The sequence below is a fragment of the Enoplosus armatus genome, chromosome 14, assembly GCF_043641665.1.
Source record: "Enoplosus armatus isolate fEnoArm2 chromosome 14, fEnoArm2.hap1, whole genome shotgun sequence".
Classification (NCBI taxonomy): domain Eukaryota; kingdom Metazoa; phylum Chordata; class Actinopteri; order Centrarchiformes; family Enoplosidae; genus Enoplosus; species Enoplosus armatus.
Window position 1 is genome coordinate 16,980,283 of NC_092193.1, and position 23,464 is coordinate 17,003,746.

At 41.7% G+C, this 23,464-nt stretch overlaps 3 protein-coding genes across 3 annotated transcripts; 2 read left to right on the forward strand and 1 right to left on the reverse strand.

The window, feature by feature from the left end:
* The first annotated feature begins 739 nt into the window (after positions 1–739).
* Positions 740–11,248, forward strand: LOC139296641 (receptor-interacting serine/threonine-protein kinase 2-like). Its single transcript, XM_070919107.1, has 11 exons — positions 740–964; positions 2,246–2,399; positions 3,114–3,269; positions 3,589–3,746; positions 4,359–4,408; positions 4,508–4,669; positions 5,678–5,763; positions 6,928–7,029; positions 7,193–7,337; positions 7,926–8,132; positions 8,244–11,248. Exons 1-11 carry the CDS (start codon positions 765–767, stop codon positions 8,630–8,632), a joined length of 1,809 nt encoding a protein of 602 aa, XP_070775208.1. The 5' UTR covers positions 740–764; the 3' UTR covers positions 8,633–11,248.
* A 634-nt stretch (positions 11,249–11,882) lies between these two features.
* Positions 11,883–17,236, forward strand: LOC139296652 (Y+L amino acid transporter 2). Its single transcript, XM_070919121.1, has 10 exons — positions 11,883–11,965; positions 12,273–12,802; positions 14,044–14,169; positions 14,252–14,396; positions 14,963–15,086; positions 15,290–15,393; positions 15,480–15,576; positions 15,659–15,808; positions 16,494–16,677; positions 16,886–17,236. Exons 2-10 carry the CDS (start codon positions 12,283–12,285, stop codon positions 16,978–16,980), a joined length of 1,545 nt encoding a protein of 514 aa, XP_070775222.1. The 5' UTR covers positions 11,883–11,965; positions 12,273–12,282; the 3' UTR covers positions 16,981–17,236.
* A 1,269-nt stretch (positions 17,237–18,505) lies between these two features.
* LOC139296430 (uncharacterized) lies at positions 18,506–20,800 on the reverse strand. Its single transcript, XM_070918830.1, has 5 exons — positions 20,592–20,800; positions 20,028–20,136; positions 19,193–19,303; positions 18,883–18,961; positions 18,506–18,739 (listed from the first exon to the last, which is right to left on the reverse strand). The coding sequence occupies exons 1-5, from the start codon at positions 20,798–20,800 to the stop codon at positions 18,648–18,650; spliced, it is 600 nt and encodes a 199-aa protein (XP_070774931.1). The 3' UTR covers positions 18,506–18,647.
* Between the last annotated feature and the right edge of the window lie 2,664 nt (positions 20,801–23,464).

Below are 23,464 nucleotides of genomic sequence, written 5' to 3' on the forward strand. Positions count from 1 at the left end.
CTGGCACGACCTAATAATAATTTCAATTTTGTATTCACACATTACAACAACAGCACGTTTGGAAACCCCTAGGTTTGGGGAATTCCAGCATGTTAAAAAACCCTGGTTGAGTTCATGCTCGGAGGAAGTCGAAACTGAAACAAATTGTGAATTTGAATCCTAAACGATGCAGTTATTAAAACAACCTATAAACACTCCATCTTCATATTTGGACTTGCCCCTATCTGTAATTCATCTTGCCGCTGTATGTGCTCAGAGGCCTGTTTGGAAAATCAGTCTCACAATACAATAAAATTCAGGTCAACTCTTAGAAACCGTCGAAACCTATGCGCATGAACGCATCTTGTAAAAACCCGGAAGCGTGTCGTCATTAGCAACAACAAACCCACCTGCCTGACAGCGGAGCTCACATCTCGCTGTTGTTGTCCCTTATTGACACAGCCTGTGACAGCTGTTTAGAGGCAGTCTGGCAGCATAATATGAATAAACGGGCACGTGAAAGCGCCTATATTTAATTCTAGTCGTTGGGTGCACGGCATTTTTCGTCAGTTAACGGGTGAACCGTTTATCAGTAGCTCCTTCTCAGCATTCCTCCATCTCTGCTACATTAACGTTAGCTAGCTTAGCTTACTAGCAGTCAGCGACATTATGACACGAGAGCTCTTCCTCATTGCTTTCACCAAAAGGGGCAGTTCTGCTTTCACTGGCTGACTTGGTGGGTGATAAATCCTCAGAGACTTCCCGTAAAGGGCTCACAAACTGCTATGGAGCCGTCCGCGGCTATGGGCTGTGTGAACATTGGCAGTCTGACCAGCACCTTGCCGGTCATCCCCTACCAGAAGCTGACGGACCTGTACTACCTGAGCAGAGGGGGCTTCGGCACCGTGTTCAAGGCGCAGCACTCCGACTGGAGGACCACTGTGGCCATCAAGTGCCTGAAACTCGACTGTCCTGTTGGAGAAAGGTACCCCGTGTTTGTCTCTGTGACCACCTCATGTAACATTTTAGACCATGTACACTGAATTATAACCGCTGTACATTTAAAGACAAATGCACTCATAAACAGAAACTTTCATTGTGCTATTCCAGTTACCGAAAAGTGAGCTATGTCTACTGTGCAGTCACTGACAACTGTCTAAGGCGGAAATCAGAGCACCAAGACTTGAATTGGTGTCAGTTTTAATCATATTTAAGGCTTGCAGGTACATTTGAATCAGATGTATAAATAGTGTCCCAGGTGTTGTTTTACTACTCTGTGTGTGGAGCAGCTGCAGGGTTTGTCTCTGGATGACACATACGTGTACAACATAGCAACATTTTTTAAAGGATTCATTCAGTTTGGTTGTTAAAGAATTGTGATCAGGATATTTAATGAGCAGGATGTCACATGTCAGTGCTCTCTGGACAAGCTATGTAATGGAGGCACCGTGTCTACGTTATCTTAAACATATCTTAGCATTTCTGTTCTTTCTATTTCTTTTGACTTATTAGCCAACATATATGCCGATACTGATCTATTGGCGATATATTGGCTTGGCCAATTTAATCGGTCAGGCTCTAATAGGTGCTGTTGTTGCATCCCAGGAGTTGTTTCATTGCTTTCTCTTTTGACCAGTTGCCAGGTTTATACATAATTATAACATACTCTACTATAACATAACATACTCGCATGCACACACTTAAAGCTGAGCTGCACAAATTCGTAAATTCTTAAATATTTTGGGTACAGTGACCCTTTACTCCCCTGTGTAATGATGCAATGACAGTAAGGGGCGTGCAATAACTCAGTATTAACGTGCTGAAGTTCAACTAGATCATATTGTGATGATATGGTTAATTAATATTGTCATTCTACACATTTCTGTAGTCCAAATGAATGAGCTTGTACTTAAAAAGTATTTTGTCTTGACGTATTTTTTTGACACAGAATTTGGCCTCATGTAACATGTAACAGTGCCTCACAGGTCACTGCTTTGAACATCAGTTTAATCATTTACATGTGATTTTGCATATATTTGCCATGTCATGATATATATGAATATCTTGAAGTGTCCATACTAATGTGATAATTTCAACCATATCGCGCAGCACTGATGATGAGTGATGCGTCAACTTCCAAGATTCCTTTCTTTGCTGTGCTTCCCGTAACTCTGTGTACACCAACAACACTACAAATGTCATCACTGCTTTGGCATTTCTATCACTTTGTCTGAGAGCAAAGACTGACTCTGAGTCTGTGTTTCAGAGAGAGGAACTGCCTGCTGAAGGAGGCAGAGGTGCTCCACAAAGCCAGGTTCAACTACATCATCCAGATCTTTGGCATCTGCAACGAGCCTGAGTTCTTCTGCATAGTCACAGAGTTCATGAGCAATGGTTCTCTGGACCTGTTGCTCCACGAGGTAGCTATATGTCATCAAGTAACTTCATCACTTCATAAGAGCTGTTCATTCAGAAACCAATCTAGTCCAAACATCATAATCCAGGGCTAGAATGAATATGGATTAAAGAATTAATATGGATTAAGAATTAAATTAAAATGAAAATAAAGCCAATTTTCTTGGCTATGAGGCATGTATCACTCAGGAAATGAGAGCTAATATGTAACTAAACAGAAATAAAAAGTGGTTTGATTTGACTTTTTTGTATTCAGTCACATGACACAGTCTCAAATATTTCTTCTACAGTTTTTCCACTTTTGTTGCCAAAATGAAAACGGTCTCTTTGTTCTTTTTGGCAAGCTGCCTCATCTGTAGCTCTGTCTCTTTTATCCATCACTCAGCATGTACATGCATGCCATGGCAATCCTGTCAAGAGATGGCAAGCAAAAGTGAAACTTGGATGTATTCATGGTCTCTGATGAAACTTTGAAACAGGCAGGGGAAGAGAAGCTAAGCTGTCAAATAACGGACAAATATAGTTGTATCTGTATACAGGGGGAAATTCCCACTTGTCTTGGTGTATTACATTTTCTCTCCCTTCATTTTGTGCTCTTGCACAATTGCTTTGTTTCTTATCGCAGTATAACAGGTCCTCTTTCTCTGCACTTCCCTAAACACTTTCTATTGAGACATTTATTGATATTTTTAAACCTGGTCTGTCGTCTCTGCCTACAGAAGGACATGTACCCTGGGCTTGCCTGGCCTTTGCGACTGAGGATTCTGTATGAGATTGCCCTGGGGGTTAACTTCCTTCACAACATGAGCCCGCCCCTCCTACATCATGACCTAAAGACACAGAACATACTGTTGGATGGGGAATTTCACGTTAAGGTATGCGTGACAGTGAGAATTTGGTACAGTATGAACTGTATGTGTGACAAAATGAAACAAACGTTTGAGAGTTTGACTGAGTGTGGTTGTCTACTGTTACTTTCATGATAACTGTATGTGTGTGCTGCTTCCAAAGCACGTCGTGCTAATAAAGAAAGTGCATCCTAGAAGCTGCCGCTCTGATAAACAGGACAATTCTGCTGCACCATAGCTAATGTTCAATTGTCTTTACTTGATAAAAGAAAAAGATTAAAACAATGTTAAAACATATGTAGAGAATTCTTAAATAATGCTTATGTTCTGCTTTTGTTCTATTCAGATTGCAGACTTTGGCCTTTCAAAGTGGCGGCAGCTGTCCGTCAGCAAAGGCTCAGGGTCCAAGCCCACAGAGATGGGGGGCACAGTGATCTACATGCCCCCCGAGAAGTACGAACCATCCAAGAGCCGCCGGGCCGATGTGAAACACGATATGTACAGGTGAGACACCAAGTCCCAAAAACTAGTGATTAGTTATGGGTTGGGCAGTAGAATGATACAGTAAATACGTTCTCCATTCATCTGGATATGGTTTTAGTATCTTGAACTCTTGACGACTTTATTGCACTGATTTTGAACTGATAGAGTAAATATTTGTCGAGGACAAGCATTACAGGGAAATTACGTTTTCCTGACTGGCAAGGTGAGACAACGTGCCAGCATGGGGTTGGATTTTTAGCATACCAAAGCAGAACAGTGCCTGGATTTGTTCCAAAGACTATATCTGTTGATTGCATTGGGCAAATGATTTGAGTCTGATTTCAGGAGTGGTGACTATTACAGTAAAGTAAAAAAAAAAAAAAGGAAAAAAAAGTATAAGTAATCTACTTTCCTCTGTGGCTGAAGATGAATCTCTGCTGAATAATGGCTGATGCAGTCTCTTAAGCTTTTGGGTAATAGGTTAGGATTGCTGCAACAGTTCAGTCAGTCATTGCTCTTCCTCAAAGCAGCCTCTCTGGTTAGCTTGTCGTAAAGTCCCTCAGCTCTAAAGGGGAATACCGAAAAAGAATGAAGTAACTCTGACTGTTTCTCTCCATGATGTTTACGTTGTAGCTATGCCATCATTATGTGGGAAGTGCTGTCCAGGCAGATTCCATTTGAAGGTAACACATTATTTATTATGTGTCACTCTAATACTGTTCTGTTGCTCTTTGAGTTTGAGCTTTCATGGTGCTGATCTGTGTGTGTCTTTGTGTGGTCAGAGGTGACGAACCCCATGCAGATCATGTTCAGTGTGCTTCGTGGGATGCGTCCTGACACGAGTCTGAACAGTCTGCCTGCTGACATCCCCAGCAGAGAAACCCTCATCAGTTTGATGACCTGCGGCTGGACCGCTAATCCCGACGAACGACCCTCCTTCCTCAGTAAGCTCTCTAAAATAACTGAAGCGCAGGAAGCGAATTCATTTCTGGCAGGAGATTACAAATTCATAAAAAAAACATGATGACCTGATCCGTCTTCATGTTGAGTAACAGGCAAATCCTACAAGTCAGTGCTAAATTCTGATCCTGACAAAGCAGTGACAAAGTGTCTTCCTGTGACGTTATTAAAAGTTTCTGTCTTCACTGAAACTGAAAAATGGTAAAGCTGAGATGAAACTTAATTTCGTGATATTTATAGTTGATGAAATGGCCCCACAAATGTTTTGTTTTTTTTCAAATTAGAACAAATAATTGAGACTCACCAGCCTTTGATAAATGCTGTTAGATGGATGAACAGCCAGTGAAAACATTCTTTCATTTAACTTTATTATGTTTATGTGTTATAGACAAAATAAAAATTACACTACAATACAAATTCAGTTAACATAATCAGGTTCTGTCCAGGTAGCTGCATGTCACTTTAATTTCTCTTTATGACCAAATAATCAGAGCCGCTTTTTGATCAGAACATGACGCAGATTTATGTTTCCCATTCAGACGTTTATAGGAATTGTTCATCTCTTTCCCAAAACAGGCAGGAACTAGTCACTGACATGTGTTTAGACAAGTGCAGGACAAAAAAAACTTTACCTTGGTTCTCTCATTCTGTCTCACTGACACACCCACACAAACTGCAGAGTCACAGCATCACAGTCACATCAGCATATTTTCCACATTGTTGGAAAAAATTCAGGTCTTGATTTATCTGTCTTCATTTTCTTGTTGTAAATGTACTCTGCTGAAACCATAACACTGTGAATTTAACAGTTAGGTAGGATTCCATTTTATTATTTAAATAAAATCACCTGTGAACATTGTTGCTGACCACACTGAGCTTAGAGAGCTGTGGTTTAAAAAAAAAAAAAAAGCACATGAGGTGATACCAGTGAAAGATAGTTTTGCATTGTTTGGATATGCAGTAAAGGTGTGATGCGTTTACTGCCATTTCAGAATGTTTGATTGAGCTGGAGCCCATGGTGAGGAAGTTTGACGAAATCGACTTCTTGGAGGCCGTGTTGGAGATCAAGAGGTCAAAGGTCAGTCAGGAGTCTCACAGTTCTTCGTTGAACTGTTTTATGCATTTATGCCTACATTATCAGGTAGTCAACAGAGCAGTGTAGGGGCTTCACAGAAAAATGTTTTGAATGTGCAGGAAAGTCCGGGTTCTAAAGTCAATTAGAATTGTATTCACTATTAGTTTTTATTCATTAATTGATAATAATAGGAATATATATATATATATATATATAATGGCAAATACGTGTCACATGTTACCAGAGTCTAAAGTGTTTGTTTGGAGAAAATCAAGTAACTTGTTGTGTTCTGAAACTGAAACCAGCAGATGTTTAGTGTCTTTGGTAAATGAACAAAAACAAACTGTTATTAACATTTGAACTGATTAATTACCTGTCAGTTGCTTCACTTTGCTAATTAACTAACTCACAGTTAAGGGAAGCAGTTTTATCTGCCCAGCTGTGGGGGATTGTAACTGTAAGGTCAAAGTTGTAAATGTGTGTGATTCTGAGAGTGAAGCAGAGCTGTATTATGGGAAACAAAACACACTTGTTCGCCATTCCCTGGAAACATGGACAACTTATTACATCATCTAAAGACCTATTTGATCATGTCTTGTGGTGTTAGGTAGCACCAGTCTGACTGTAAAGATGGAGAAAGGAAATACCCCTGTTCAGGAATACATGGTTTCTCTAAGAAGGGGACCTGGATGTTGAACTGTGTGTAATTTGGGACAGTTTGAATTGTACAGTGACTAAGAGAGGATGACAGGTCAAAAAAAAGCACTTCATAATTTCCCCTTAACATATCCTTCCTCTTTTTGGTCTTGTTTTAAATGTTGTTACTAGTAATAAATAGTCACTATATGTTACTTTTAACGGATAAGAACTGGGATACGCAGCAAGCTTTTAACGTCAGATATACAGTAGGACCCTTCAGTATGAGCAACGCTACCACCAGGGGAGAATTTAGAGAAAGTGAGTGTTTAATGTGGTCGGAAACCGCTTCTGCTCCACAAGCTGTTTGACAAAGACATTATAATAATGTCTTATTTTGGTTCACAGCTGATGTATAGGCTTTTATTTTTGCACATTTGTTTTTAACACATTCTTAACTTTTGATTGTTCCCTACTAATCTTGCCCGTCAGTGTGACTCACCCCCCCTCTTCTTCCTTGCTCCTCCACAGGTGATGGGGAGGTCCGGCTGTTGTTCAGCCCAGTCAGTGGGTGAGAAGCAGAGTGAGGAGGGATCCCTGAACACGCTGAAGGACAGGCCCAGCCCCTGGCCGGTCAGTAGCTGAAATGTCTGCCGAAATATCAAGATAAAGTCTAATACCAAACCCTGACGCTTGGGGATGCACTTCTGCATTTAAGTCGTGTCTATCTTTGGCATTATGTCTGTAATGTCTGTGTGGAAATATGAGTTTAACATTGCTGGTTGTTCTGCCACAGGAGAGCTCCACCTTGGGTTCAGGTTCAGGATCAGGCTCAGGCTCAGGCTCAGTCTCTGGCTCTGGCTCTGGCTCTTGCTCCTCCCAGGACACAGACATATCTCTACCAGGCGCCCTCACCAGCAGCAATGTTGCACCTTCTAAAGGTAATCACAACAGGACTGGCATTTCTATTAGCACCTTCAGTGGGAGACTCATTCCTCCCAAATGTACAACTGAGCGCCACAGGAAATCATTCCTGCCTGTGGCCATCAAACTGTTCAACTCCTCCCTCTGAGTCACTGACTCAGAATGACAGATTGAAAATCTTCTACATATACTGACAGTGCAATACATACATATATATATATAGACATACATATACATTGCTGTTTTATATATTTTTTACTTTTATTTTTCACTAAATATTGTAAATGTGTATATTTTTATTTTCTATTTCTTATTTTTATATTTTGTACATACTCTTATTTCTAAATTTATGCTGCTTTCTAATCTTGAATGGGAGCACCGGTACTGTACAATTTCCCCCCGGGGATCAATAAAGTATTTCTGATTCTGATTTCATATACTGGAATCATTTACTGAGCGGCTATGCTGCTGTGTCTCTACTCGTATAAAACATTTAAAGGCATTGGAAGAGCACAGACGAGCATTATGTAAGAATAATATGTATATAATACAAGCTTTGTTTTCCCCGTGGGTGCATCACACATCTTCTTCTACTCTTTCTGAAGTAGAGGGGCTTCCATCGTCATTCATAGGTCATCCTCCGGAGCCTCCTGGGTCTTTGAAGGACAACTGCGCAGTCAACAATCTGAACTGCTACCAGAGCGCCAGGCCCCTGAATGATTTGAATATACCTGTCAAACCAGTCCTGCCCACCTTTGAATGTGCGACACTGCTGCATAACCTCACCCTCAAGCCACAGCCTCAGCAACAAGGTACAAGCAGTTAAAGCATAATGGATGACATGGGTGATCAAATAAAATGGTTTTATTGTTTTACCAAAATGTACAACCAAAATCTGAACCCCTCTCTCTCCTCGCTTGCAGCAGAATACTCTCCTCCCTTGCAGCACTCCCCTCCCTCTCAAGGCCCGATCGCCCAGTGGATCGCAAGGCGACGCGAGGAGATCGTCTCCCAGATGACAGAGGCCTGTCTGAACCAGAGCCTGGACGCCCTGCTGGCCCGCTCCATGCTGATGCGGGAGGATTACGAACTGGTGGTGAACAAGACCACACGCACCGCCAAGGTCCGCCAGCTCCTGGACAACTGTCACCGACACAACGAAGACTTCTGCCGCATTGTTGTCCGCAAGCTGCACGACAACAAGCAGATGGGTCTGCAGCCGTACCCGCCTGAGATTAGCTCCCCCACCACAGCCCTCCTCCCCAGCGCACCGCCGCTCTCAATGTCCTACAATATCCCCAGGAACATGTAGCTGCAGTCACAGCCAAACAATGGAAACAATCCAGATAATAGACTGTGCCAATTGTACACTACATTTTTGCTGGTTCCGTTGTCATCAACATGGTTCCTGACTGAGAAACGGTTGGTTGAGCAAAAAGAGTCGCAGGTACAAAACTAAACTATTGGCTTTGAAGTGAACATCCTCATCAAATGAAAGCAAAAGGTTTTATTCTGTATAACCAGAAGCAAAAGATTTTGACTGAATCAGTGATTTTATTTAACAATGTTACAGAATTAATGAGGTGATTTATTTATAGTCCCTTCTCTCTGAGTGGATGTATTTCTCTCCTTTTGGTACGTTATGCTTTTGTCTCCAAAGCTCAGTTGCTATTATGTTAAAGCATAATTATGTAGCCCAGTATGTGTGTGTGTGTGTGTGTGTGTGTGTGTGTGTGTGTGTGTTGCCTTATTTGTCGAACATCCTCAGTACACTCAGTTGATCTGAGGAAGTGACGGGGACTGTTAACATGCTGGAAAACCTACAGCAAAAATGAGGTTTATTCCTATTATAGCAATCTTACAGTATCATGTAGTCATGGGTTCATGATCCTGATAATGTTTGTGAAGGGAGTGAGTGAAGAGTGCCCGTGTCTTTGTAGTGAGGCATGAATGACCTACATTACATCTGTGAGAAAATGCACAGTCAAGTGTTCAGAGCTAATGATAGCAATCCAACTGTGCAGTCTTGAACGTTAACTGCTTCACGTAACTCGGCTGAAGTGTTGGCATGAGTTGTGATTTTGGGTCACGTGACTGGATGGAAAGTTTTTGTCCCTGCCTGGACTCTCACCCCCCCCCCCCCCCCCCACTTCTTTTTACTGAGCTAAAGAGAGTCACTGGGACGTGGAGTAAAGAGGAAGTTGAGATTGTAACATAACACCCAGAATGAGAGGGATGCGTGTGTGTCTGCATGTCTATGTCTCGATTAAAAGTGGACCAAAGTGATCTGCCCTCTGATTTCTTTTGGTCCTCTCAGTAGTGGCCTCACCTCTCGGTATTCTTAATAATGTTCACTTTAGACTCTTCAGACTCCTCTGGATTCTTCCAGAGTTGCAGTTTATCTGTGGACTCTGAGTGAAGAACAAGTGTCACTTTTTATTTTTTTCATCTAACTGAGCTGCTCTGCAGATTCATCAGACAACTGCAACACATGAACGGAGGAGCCGTCAAACCTGCTATTGCTTGTAGCAAACCTTAAGTTTACTTAAGTACAGTACAGTTCAAGCAGTCAGTCTGCTCCGTTTGTCACTCCTGACTCGTACAACTTTCTCTGCTGTAGCTGTGCTTCCTAATCTGCTCAAAAACTACAGCAACACCTGTTTATAGAATCGTTTTCTCTGTGTCTCATTCAGCGAAGCATAATCCTTTTAAATGCTAGAAAATACACAATATTCACATGAAGACAGTAGCACCAGTTCTTGTTCTTTTTGTCAGCCCCGGGGGTTTGTTGTTACTTCATCTGTTTTTGAGCCAAAATGCATGCATTAGGACTGCAACTAACGTTATTTTCATTATAGATGAATTGGACGATTATTTTCTCGATTATTAATCGTTTGGTCTAGGTTGACTGTTTCCCAGAGCCCGAGGTGACATCTTCATTTACTTTGATTTGTCCAAAAAGCGAGTCCAAGACCAAACAAAAGATTACTGTCATAGAGGACTAAGAAAACCTGCAAGCTTTGAGAAGCTGAAACCAGTGAATCTTTAGTATTTTTTGCTTGAAAATAACTACCAATTAATTTATTATCAAAATAGTTGCCGATTCATTTTCTTTCGATTGATAAATCGACTAATAGTTTCAGCTCGGGTGTGAATTTTGTATGTCATTAAGGGCCTTACTGTCTTCATCACTGCCTTCACCTCAAACGGGTGCTTGAATTACAGTAATGTAGCTGTGGCGTTTTCTGTCTGTACAATGTATAAATTCACTGCAGAATAACGCTTTGGTTTGGTTCCCATTTCTTTAAATAAATGCACTTCATCCTTTTATTATGTGGATGCATAGGTTCCTCATCATTAGGTCCTAAGTAAAGTGCAGTTCAATAAAGAGCAGAGAGAGAAATGAGCCACGACAGGTCCTTCTTAATGAGACACAGGAAATCGTACACAATGATATTTATGATGATGTTATTTAAATGACAACAGGAAGGCCAAGCAAGGTTGATATGCTTCCATAATGTTGGACTTGCATTGCCTTGCCTTTGATACCTGTGCCTCGTATTCTGCTTGTTGGTCTCAACATGCAAAAGCCTTTGACACACATATCAAGCAGAGATGAGTAAAAATGCTACAAGTCTGATAGCCTAAATATGTTGTAACATATTTTGTTCTGTAGATGAAAGTTTCATCTTTTTTACATAATGTTTTCATTTGTGATCTCTCTAAAATCTCATGCATTGTTTTTGTTAAGTGATGATTTGATATTTGTGCAAGACACCGGCCTAATTTAGTGCCCGTATCAGTTGATCAAACAATAATATAATGTGTTACATAAAGTTCAGTTGATGTGTAGCTGTGGTTTCAACAGAAACTAGGATTTTTCGTATATTGTATCAAACTCTTCATTAAAATGCGTATTCTGTTTTTACCCCTGCCTGCTTTCTTCTTGATCTCTTTTATGTGACATTAATCAAGTGCAATATTTACTATTTGCATAATGTTATGTCTATATAAACCTTCTCATTGGGATGCCAAGAACTAAGAGGGTCTACGCCTAGCAATGGATTACTGAACAAGCCTACTGCGGACCGGTCCAGAGGCCTAAGAGGTCAGGGGGCCCGTGCGCATCACTGAAATGGAGACATAACGACTACAGAGACATTCAAAATGACCATTAAGAGATGCAAAACAACCTCTTTAAGACACAAAACGACCACAAAGAGACGCAGAAGGGCCGCAAAGCAATGTAAAAACTAGCATATGGAGACAGTGCACATCACAATGTGTTCTATATCATACAATCCACTGACTGTATCCTGCGTGTTGACCCAGAAGCAGCTTGGCTCCCCTCTGTCTTAGGCTGTTGAGGGCTCCCTGGGGGCAGGGACGAGGTCTGCTTGTCTTGTCTGAAAATAGCACAGGGGGGGAACACGAGAGTGCGGTTCGCCTGGTGCTTGAAAAACACCCGTTGTGGTTGTGCTGGTCTGCAGGGATTGCAACATCGACCGTCCTGTCGCTGCCTTTCAGATGTGATCTCACCAATGTCTCACTGCCTGGTTCAGAGGAGACGCGCAGACCTGCGGGGGAGACTACATGCTCAGAGGAACAAATATACCTGGTGATCTTCCATAAGTAAGCTCATAAAGTAAGTTCACTTTTTGTCCTTTTGTTGCACATTTGCATTTTATGTCATAAACGACTACATCTCAAGTTTTGTTCCTGTCGGGATGCATAAAGAGTGGACTATGGGGGAAAATATTTGTGTGAGTGATCGTTACTTGACTTTGACCTTATTCCTGTTACCATTGGTAACTTTCAGTTTTTATGTTTCAGTCTTAAAATGTGCCGTTAGGCATTAAAGGAAAAGTATATTTAAGAAGATCATGTCATGTTTATGTGGAATAACAGTGTGTTTTGACTGTTAAATCCCCTTTAATTGTTGCCCTCATCAGCACTGGACTAATGGGGGATCTGAGGCAGAAGATGGGGGTCATGTCACAGACCATATGCCCAAGTTCACGGGCTCCGTCTGATGAGGACTTAAAGGCCCCAAATAATGGGAAAGAAGAGAAAATGCAGATGAAGAGAGAAATCTCCCTCATCAATGGAATCTGCCTCATCGTTGGCAACATGATTGGCTCTGGGATCTTTGTCTCACCGAAGGGCGTGCTCATGCACAGCGCCTCTTACGGGCTGTCGCTGCTGATTTGGGCTGTTGGAGGCATCTTCTCAGTGTTTGGGGCTCTGTGCTACGCAGAGCTCGGCACCACCATCACCAAGTCTGGAGCCAGCTACGCCTACATCCTGGAGTCGTTTGGAGGCTTCCTGGCTTTCATCCGCCTGTGGACGTCCATCCTGCTGATTGAGCCGGCCAGCCAGGCTGTGATTTCCCTGACCTTCGCCAACTACCTGGTGGAGGCTTTCTACCCCACCTGCCAGCCGCCGTATGATGCTGTCCGGCTCATTGCCGCAGCCTGCCTCTGTAAGAAACACTCCTGTGTCCGAGTGAATGTGTGAGATGAGGCTCATATAGTTCATCACCCAGCAAAACAGGCAATGAAGAATTACACTTTGACTGAGAATGTAATTTAAACTGTAAACACTAAGTAAACTCTAGATTGTGTTCTTTTAGCTATAAATGTGCATTATCCACTATCAAGCAAAAAAGTCTGTACAAGTTGTTGCAAAACAATATCACTTTACTGTTATCTAGTGTTTGCAGTGTACACTCTGATGGCCACTTTGGCCTCTCTCCAGTTCCTGATGTCAGCTCGACCTCTCGATCACCAAGACGCATTTTTCACTTACTGAAACAAAACACTTAAAGTTATCATCCTTAAGATTTTCACCCCATTTTGATACTATTTACAGCCATTAATGCATTTACATTCAGTAATTACCGCTCTTTATAGCAGTTTTCATTGTTAGTGGCAGGGTCTGCCACTCCCGCACTGGATTCAAATTGCCTTCACACACAAGAAAGAGGCATGCATGTAATCAAGCATTTCTATTTTTAATTTTTCATTGATATAAGCCTCTCTGTTTCACATTAACAGCAGCATAACAGTTGAAAACGGGGTGGCTTTTATTGTGAAACATTTACGTGTAGTTGTCATATTCTTTATTAAAACTGATAAAGCTAAAACAAGAACTATTAAGGATGACATGAGCAAAAACAAGTGGTGGAGGGGTATTATATCTTTGACTATCCATTCATCCCAGTACCAAACTCAGTAACCCTGTTTGTATGCGTGCGTGTGTGTGTGTGTGTGTGTGTGTGTGTGTGTGTGTGTGAGACTGGCATCAGCTATAGTTAGACCACCAGTCCTGAACAAATGCCACCCTGGTTTACAGGCTGGCTTTGTGCTGTGAAGAATGTAGTCAGCAGAAGTGGTATTTAGGTTAGAGAGCAGCCATGCCGTGAGTCATGAGCCGCCCTACCAACAAGTGAGTTTCCGTTTCTGTACCCTCATGCTGAATGTGGCCCTCATGACACAGAGGAGATGGTCAGCATGGGGCTCAAAGATAGCAGGCTTCCGTTAGCTATATAGCTTTTGAAATTCAACTTGTTGCAAATTGAGTTTCACAAACTGACCAACATGGTTTACCATTGTTTCCTGAATGAGTTCTGAAGCAGAAGCTGTACTAGAAGCTTGTTTGTATAAAGTAACATCTCAGTCATTCAGAAGCTCATCCATTGCCTTATTCCTCTGGTTTGTCCAGGTATGCTGATCTTTGTAAACTGTGCCTATGTGAAGTGGGGCACTCTGATCCAGGACATTTTCACTTACGCCAAACTCATGGCGCTCGTCCTCATCATCATTGTAGGAATCCTGAAAATATCTAATGGTAAGGTTACACGAAAGTACGATTGCATCAGCGGAAAAACGACGAATGAACACGCTTTAAACTTTGACTTGTGTTTGTGTAGGAGAAACAAAGAGCTTCGAGAATCCGTTTGAGGGCTCCTCCACAGATCCTGGAGCCATTGCTTTGGCCCTCTACTCAGCTCTGTTCTCCTACTCTGGCTGGGATACACTCAACTTTGTCACTGAGGAGATTAAGAATCCAGAGAGGTAATTCAGACAGACATACAAAGACGCTCACTCAGAGACAGGTAAATGATGTACACTATGTGGACATGTTTGACCCTTAAGACTTAATCTTATTTCCTGCGTCTGGCGAGGAATCTGCTTCTTTGTGGACATGAAGGGTAAATAGTAAAAGTTGATAGTCTGGCAGTCACCATTTATTTAAAGCTGCTACAATCAATATTACAGTGGATCAAATAACTACGTATATGTGAAGAGCATTGCTTGGAGTGATGAACCCTGCCAGCAACTTTAATGTTTTGGTCACAGTCTCTGATGGATGCTACCTGCCCAGCAGCTGAAGGCAGACAGACACAATTCTTATAGATTTTCATCCTTCTTTGTTGTTTATTTTGTTTAGGTAAATATGACAGAATTAGTACAGTTGTAGAGTCACATGAGTTGTGATCACATTGTAAAGGGAAATGGATTACAGTGGTTGGAAATAAACTTGAGTAAAATTAATTTATCACATGAACCCTCTGTTATCTGTTTACAGCAGGTTGTCAGTGAGTCAGTGACCGCTCTGTGTGTTGTTGTTGTTGTTGTAGGAATCTGCCCCTTGCCATTGCCATTTCCATGCCCATAGTGACCATCATCTACCTGTTGACCAACGTGGCGTACTATGTGGTTCTGGACATGCCCTCTCTGCTGGCCAGTGACGCCGTCGCTGTGGTAAGACACCAACAATCACCTGAGAGAGATAATTCGCTCCGCTGCTAAAAATAGTCCTGCTCCGCTTAGAAAAGGTTGACCCGAGACGTTGCACTTTGATCTTGGAGACTGAAGCGGAGTTGTTTGCATGATGTCAGGGAAATGTGGACAATAACGCCCAGAGTGTGCAGTTTGTAATAAACCATGTTTATCTGACCCCGCAGACATTTGGCAATGCAGTCCTGGGGCCCTTCAAGTGGATCATCCCTGTTTCTGTGGCCATGTCCTGCTACGGAGGACTCAATGCTTCTATCATTGCTGCCTCACGGTAATCAGGAAATACTGAACAGGCATTGACGTTCATATCATGATGAGTATTTTGCCAATAACTCTCCACCTATGTTGATCATGCAGGTTGTTTTTCGTCGGGGCCAGAGAGGGCCACCTCCCCAACAGCCTGAGTCTGATTCACCTGGAGCGCTACACACCCATACCTGCACTGCTGTTCAACGTGAGGACCATTCATACTAACCGTATGAATTCACATTCTGGTAGAATAATAAGTGACTTGTCATTGTGCTGTGTGGCTGCAGGGGTTAATGGGTCTGATCTTCCTGTGTGTGGAGGACGTGTTCCAGCTCATCAACTATTTCAGCTTCAGTTACTGGCTCTATGTGGGTCTGTCTGTGGCCGGCCTCATCTACCTGCGCATCACTCAGCCGGACAGACACAGGCCTGTGAAGGTGCTGCTATTTTCACTGTTCAGACACATACCGAATGTAATGTACATAGTGTGTGTGCATACATACACAATGCTACAGTTCCTGTGGGTGTTTCAAATATTGTGACAAAAATACACATATTCATCACTTTATGTAGTCACATTTAGGTTCAAGTGTGGAATACTCTTCAGGCTGTGCAAAAAAGGCTAGTGTGCGATGAAGAATAATAGAGTTAAACTAAGAAATAATATGAACATATTTAGTATAAGTAGTAAAATGTTTAAGTGTATGTTGGCCCACATGTGTGTATGCAAATGATACAATAAAATGTTGCACGCAGTTGAGTGCAAATGTGCAGGGCAGCGTATTCACAGAGGACAATGTGCTACACAGAGCAGAGGTCAGAGGTCACCATCCTGATGGCCTGAGAGAGGAAGCTTTTTCTTCATCCTCCTCAACCGACTTAGCTCGTCAGCCTTTTGTGCACAGCTCAACCTCAGCGACCTTTTTGTGTTAAATGAACAAAAAGAAATATGACTAAGGCATTTGCATGCAGTTTAGTGGGTCTGTCCTGTGGTGCCTTGAGCATGATCTGAAGCAGCGATACAGGTTAATGCAGTTTACATAGTTTATGTAATGGCATGTAGACACACGAGTGTCGAGAGTTTTACAAACTAACCAGGTTTGTGTCTTCCTCTCTCCACAGTTGACTTTGTTCTTCCCCTTCATCTACTGTCTGTGTAGCCTGTTCTTAGTCATCGTCCCTCTGTACGGAGACACCATCAATTCTCTCATAGGAATTGGCATTGCACTGTCTGGGGCGCCGGTCTACTATGTGGCCATTTACCTTCCCGAGGAGAGGAGGCCCAAATTCATACAAAAGTTAAACGGTAAGTTTGATCAGCAGTTAATTACTGTCCTCACTATGTTTATCATTACACAATTACACCTTTCACTTTGTCCCATTTCTGTCCCGCATGTTCTTTATATCACTTTCAAAATACAGCCTTACTCATCATGGATTGTCAGAGTCAGCTGTTACTGACTTCTCCACTCCCTCTGTCTTTTCCCATCCCTCCCACATCTCACCTCCTCCAGCCTTTGCCACCAGATCCACCCAGATGCTGCTCTACTGCTGCCTGACTGAGTTTGACGCCGAGACAGACGCACAAGCAGGCGGTAAAACGCAGTGAGCTGCAGACAAAACCCCGTCGCCCAGTAGCCAGCTTCCTGCCGGAGGCCTCGGTATTGTCCATGTGTTGACCTCCAAGAAGGCCTTCCATGGGAAGAGCAACATATGTGAGGATTACTCCTGCCAGGTTCTGACATCTCAAATGACTCACCTCGAAGGAGCAGACACTTGAGAAACTGTTGCTTTCATCTGAAAATGTGAGATACTTTTCTACAAGGAATATCTTCTATGAGGATTTAATAAAAATATGGAAAAAATATGTCGCTCAAGCTCACATTTTATTTTTCAGACTTGCGTGACGACTTTTTGTCTCACATTGTGAAAAATGGTCTGTGGTTGGTCTGCAGGCACCGCGTTATGCTACGTTTGCACCGACTGTTGTTATTTCAGAGCAGGTTTTTAGGAGCAAAGCACTTCCTGCAACTGGATTGTAACTCACTCACAAACTCCTTCATTCACCTTTAAGCACACTGCAGCTTCTCCACAAGGGGGAGCTGTTTCATGTCGTTGTCAAACCAGTTCTGCACGTGCCAACCTGAGCCACCTACAGGAAAGGACAGTAACAACAGCATCATGCTGCAGTTACTTCTCTTGCCTGCAGGTGGTTGAACTGCAACTACATTTAATTGTCAGATGATAATGGACCAATATGTATGGTACCATTCATAAGATGTGTCATAGACTGTATGTAATTTTTGTGTCTGACATTTATTTTTAAATCAGCAATTGATATCTACAATTTTCTTAATGACTTTTAAATACGTTGAAATGCCAAATCGACCAATCGACTTCAAACTTGAAACACTTTCAGAATCAAGAAGCTCTGTTTTGCTGCTTGCTTATAGCCGATTTTTTTTTTTGTCCTCTCAGAAGCTTGTTCTTATTAAAACGTCTCCACCAGGCATCACATTGCATTAATGATGCATAATTAATAGGTTGCAGTATTAACAGCCAACTGCAGTGCAGTCGGTGTCACTGCAGTTGTTCTCTTTATAAACTGTAAAACAGACGTTCAGTCCGTCTCCCTTTAAATACACTCTCTTTCTTCATCATTTTGTGTTGTGACTGAACTGCGTATGTTTTCAATGCATCCTATTATTTAATTATCTTCTTTGCCACTACACCTGTGTTCAGAGAACCATCTTATAAAAGTCACTGTTCACATTCACAAAAAAATGCTAATTTCTTTACAGCGTTGCAATAAATACAAATGCATTCTTCGTCAAACAGACTTCAGCCCTCGTCCCACAAACTTACAGGGGAGTGAACTCAACCACGTCATACTCTCAGCTTGTTATTTTGTTGTACTTTGTTTCTAACCCGGTTTCACGGTTCATCATGAGAAGCTGTGGATTGTTGACTGAGCAAGTGTCCCAAAAAGCTGTATTTTGTTTTGTTTTTATTATATTCATTTATTGTAAAAACACGTTACATTCATACAACATTTAAATTCTGTTCTGGGAACGTTAAAAAATACAGCAAATCTACAGAAAGATTTGTTGAATTAAATCATTCTAAACTGCAGTTATTAGCATTTTTTTTTAACTATTAACTCAAATCTTAATGTTGATGATGAAAAATACACAGCAAAGAACCAGTTTTCTCTCTTTTCTCTTCTTTTTCTCACGTATGAAGTGACATGTAGAGCGAGGGAGATCTCCTCTCCACCTAAGGGAAGGTGCAGTTGGCCGCATCGAAGCCAGCGCAGATCCACTTGTTGCTGAACTGTTTGTATCCTTCAGCATTGATCAGGTCACTTCCTGGGCAGAGAAAAGCACACATTGCTACACTCATTATTGTGACTTTTAAAACACAGATGAATTCATGATTATAGACAGCACAGGAACAAAATCCACTTGTGCCACTTCATGGCATTACAGTTCTTATCTGAGCGAATGTTTACCGTCCATCAGGTTCTGCAGGCTGCAGTAGTTTGTGCTGTTGTCAGCTGGATCTTTGGAGAACTCAGACACGGCCTCGCCCTGCACATCAGACACATCAGAGGACGCAGATTTTTCGCCAGAAGGGAAACCGTGTGTCAAAGAGGAATGCCAGTGACTAAAGATGATTAACCCTCTGAACTCTCTCAAAAAAGCCACACAATACTTTCTACATTTTCATGGCCGCGGCATTAAATCAAATAGAAACATTAATGATGAACAAAGCTTGTTGGGAGTCTGAGGAAGAAAAAAAACAACAACCCACACACTCACAGTCACTTTGCAAACGGTGGACTGCTCCAGAAGAAACTGAAGGTCGTTCACTTTTTTGGTTGCTGGAGACGTGTGTGTGGCTGTGATCAGGTACGGAGCTGTCGACACAAGCTGCAGCACATTTCAAATTCAGTCAAGTCGGACAGGAGCGCGGCCTGCTGCACATTTCAAGCTCAGTTTGTTAGTATTGGAAACGAGGATGTTTTCTACATCATCAGGTACCACGGATCATAACGCCTGTTTCAGTTTACCATAGTGACCCCCCCCCCCCCCATTTAGCATGTATAACCGCTTTATTACTTACTATTACTATTACCAATAAATGGTGTATAACACACTGTATTGTAGTTGTACACAGCTGTACGCAGGTGTGTTTTACAATATTTTCATTCAATATCTGTTTATATACACTTATGGGTGCCCACAGGAGGAGATATAGTTGTTGACAAATACATTAATAAACACTTAGATCTGCTTACAACTACATTATGCACCATTTATTAAATGTTTATATTCTGCTTATAAATGCTAAATAGGGGGTTTAGAGTAAAATGTCACCTGAAATGGTACAATATTTTCCCACATCTGATACATGTTCACAAGATATTAAAGTATAAATGTATATTCGATGACATTGGAGTTGTTACACCACCTTCTGTACAGACACTGCTGCAGGCAAGTGGCCAAAGGGCATTCTGGTCAGTCTAAAAGCTTTGAATTAAGGGCAATGCACATCGTTTATTTGAGGTGTTTACATAATGTACATTATCTCTCTGAGGAAACATGTTTACATCCACCTGCCGGCTTTTCATTAGTGGACTGGGATGTTTCTGACCTCATACGAGCACCTCTCTCCTGCATACAGACAGCTTTGCTGGATCTGCCAGGCCTTGATCTGGCTCACCAGCCTTCCATAGACGTCTTGGCACGAAATGCCAAACAACCTGCAGTGCAGAGCAGTGAATGTTAGATTTGTTAGGCTCATGGAGCATCAGGAAAAAAAATGTATTAATAAACTTTACATGTCAGAAAAGAAACTTTGGATTCTGTTAATCATGGGAACCTTCTCTTTTCTCTGCACAGATATGACTAATGTGAGTCTTGTGGGTCTTGTAGTCTCCCCATGTCCAAGATAACATGTGTGAGAAATTAGGCTGCACAGAACTCTGAATTCATAAGCACCTTGTCTAATGCGCATTTGAAACCTTTGCGCTGTGACGGCAGTCACATGATGCAGCATCTGCTCTGTGGCAGCATGGACAAAAATAAAATCTAAAAAAACAGTTTTACATTTTTGGACAAACATAAAAGATTCCTCAAAAGCACCCACATGCACGTTTGATTTGACACAAGTTCATTAAATCTCTAAATTCTCTCACAAAAATAAAATCTGCATTACCATTTGATTTTGCACTGTGCGGTGCGGTCTGCCAGGGAGATGGTGAGCGTGGCCCCCAGGAGGAGAGCTGACGCCACGAACAGGAGTCTCAGGTCCATGCTGAAGGCAGGCAGATCAGGTGTGTGTCCAGTATGCGGTCGGTCGGTGGACGTGTCCTGAATGCGGCTCGATCGCTCCCCCCAGGGCTTAAAAGGGACTTCACGGGTCATGTGGAACACTGGATTAACTCTGAACCACAGCATGGGAGAGGGAAGAGTGGAGGAAACTGAAGACATCAGTGCAGCAGAGGTAACACACACACACACACACACACACACACACACACACACACACACACACACACACACACACAAAGTTATTTTCACAACAATTAGACTCAGACTTTAGAATGTGGCTGAATACTTTTCGAAGCATATTTTTTGATTGATTTCATGTTTTCCACTGAGGACAGCGTGAACTTGCAGAGAACCTGAAACTTGAGTAAGTCATCAACATCCACAGCAGCACTAGGCCTTTGTTACTCTCCCACAGATCACACTGTGGACTCCACTGCAGGAACATTAAAACAACATTTTGTTTCTCTGCATCTGTCTGTTTCGGTGCACAGTAACGCAGAACATGAAAATTACATCTTATTTATTTTTCCTGTGAACCTTAAAGATGCTCTGTGGTTGAAATGAGTAAAATCAGTGCTTTTAAAAGAAGCTTCTCCTCAGTCAGAGTCTTTTTTGCTTTTCATTCTCTCTTTGCTCTGGTTTTTGTCTTCACAAACCCCCGAGGGACACATCTGGCTCTTTCGCTGCTAAATGTTCACCAGCAAGTCGCGAATGTCTCCCTAACAGTGACCTATAATCAATCAATTACAAATCCCCTTCAATCCCAATAACTTTTCCAGATTTATAGGTTGTCGTTTGGTGGTTGACAGATTAGATGCTGGAGGTTGTGTCTAATTCAGCCGAAACAAAAGTTCTACAATCAGTAACCAGAAAAATAGAACCAGAAATAGAAATGGAAAGAGTTAGAGGGACACGGCCTCTCCCTCTCCATTTACATGCTTCTTGCTATAGAAATGTGTTCATGCAACTCAATGTCCACACTGTGCACGTGAAACGCTTACTGGAAAGACTTCAGATGCCTGAGGTGTAGACTTGAACCTCTTCCCATTGGTGACCGCAACAAGAAGAGCCATAATGTTTTCAAAGAGGAGCAGCACTGACGGCATGCTGGAGGTTACTTGGTCTTGCACTGACTGCAATCAGCCCATGTTGTTGTTTTAATACCGTGACATAGATTCTGCTTAACTCAAACAGCATTTGTCACAGAGCATGACACGCTACTGCGCCCACAGACAAGGTTCCTTTGTTTCCTCTGAAGTGAGCGGACATTTCCAAGAAGAGTAACGCTAAAAGCAAAAGAAAGGAAAATGGTGTACAGTAAGCGATGTACTTGGGTTCAGGTATTGGGTGGTAAAAAGGTATAATGTGAGCAGGATGAGCAGTTCTCAAATCCTTCATGTTCAGCCTGTGTCGCCCTCTACTGGCTGAAAGTGGAACTGCATCCAGAACATTTACATGGCGACACCCTCTTAAAATAATGGCCCAAGTCATTTTTTCAGGTTCGTCAGAAAACACAAAAAACTGAACCAAATATTGAATATATGATATTTATTGATAATTTCACTCAAGAAGGTTATGACAATAGATGACTATTGACATACTAATAACAATGTCTGTCAATTATGTAACATGAGAGGAATAAATGACTTAGGCAAATTTTTTGAACATGCCTTTGTGACTTAAGCAATTTTAAACCTTCAACTCTGATTACTAATATTATGTTCAAGTAAGATTTTCATTAAATAAAAACACAAAAGTAAAGAGGATCCTTTGTAATTCTTTCATCATTTCTAGCTGTTAGATTACAATACAGTATTCAAATCTTTCTTAATTAGATCATGTAATGTGGAAAAAATGAGACAAAAACTGTAGATGAAATATTGTTTGAAAAGACAGGAAAGAGTTAACAGAAGGCCTTTCACTTGTAACAGCCACAGATTCTGGAGCCACTCTTTGCTAAATGCTAGCTTCATGGACTTAGCTATGTTGCTGACTAAAAAGACTGAATAAAAAGACTAAATAACTATGCAATATTTATAGCCTAGCCTATATTATAGTAAACCTCATCACTTACCAACAGGGGACGAGCCCTAAATCATGGAAATAACTTCAGTGGCTAGGTAGATTTTCGTTCTTCTTGAAGCAGCCGCCATCTTGAAAAGCTTGTAAAATACTTATACTACAGGGGTAGACTCGCATGATCTGTTCAGCGGAGGATGTAGGCGATTTTACCAGAGGTGGCCAGCATCATGAGGAGATGAGTTAGGCAAAAAAAAAAATCATTTTTGTCAAAAAATGACTAGGCCATTATTTTAGGAAGGTGACAATAGGTATCAACCATTGACTGTAATTCTTTATATGCAGTCTATGATATCAACACACAGGTTAACATTCCTTTGAAATTCCTTCACAGCCATTTTTAATTTATAATGTATACCATGTTGATAATAACATTCATGTAACTATCTTTGCAGGCAAATAACTGTCCTCTAAACTGAAAATGTGCAAAGAAATGTTCTGCTTCTCGAACTTGACTTCTTCCAGTCCCATTATTACTTACATAAGCAACACACACACAGACACGCCGCCTATTTTCTTTCCTTATCACGCATATCTGCCGATGTTTCGGATTTGACTCTGGTTTTATTTTTAAGTCTTCCTCTTTGTTCAACTGGCCGTGAGTGACACTATCTTCCCTTTGAAGCCCTTGAACAGTGTCTTTTATTCCCAGTAGAAAATCCCAGCCTCTGCTTCAGG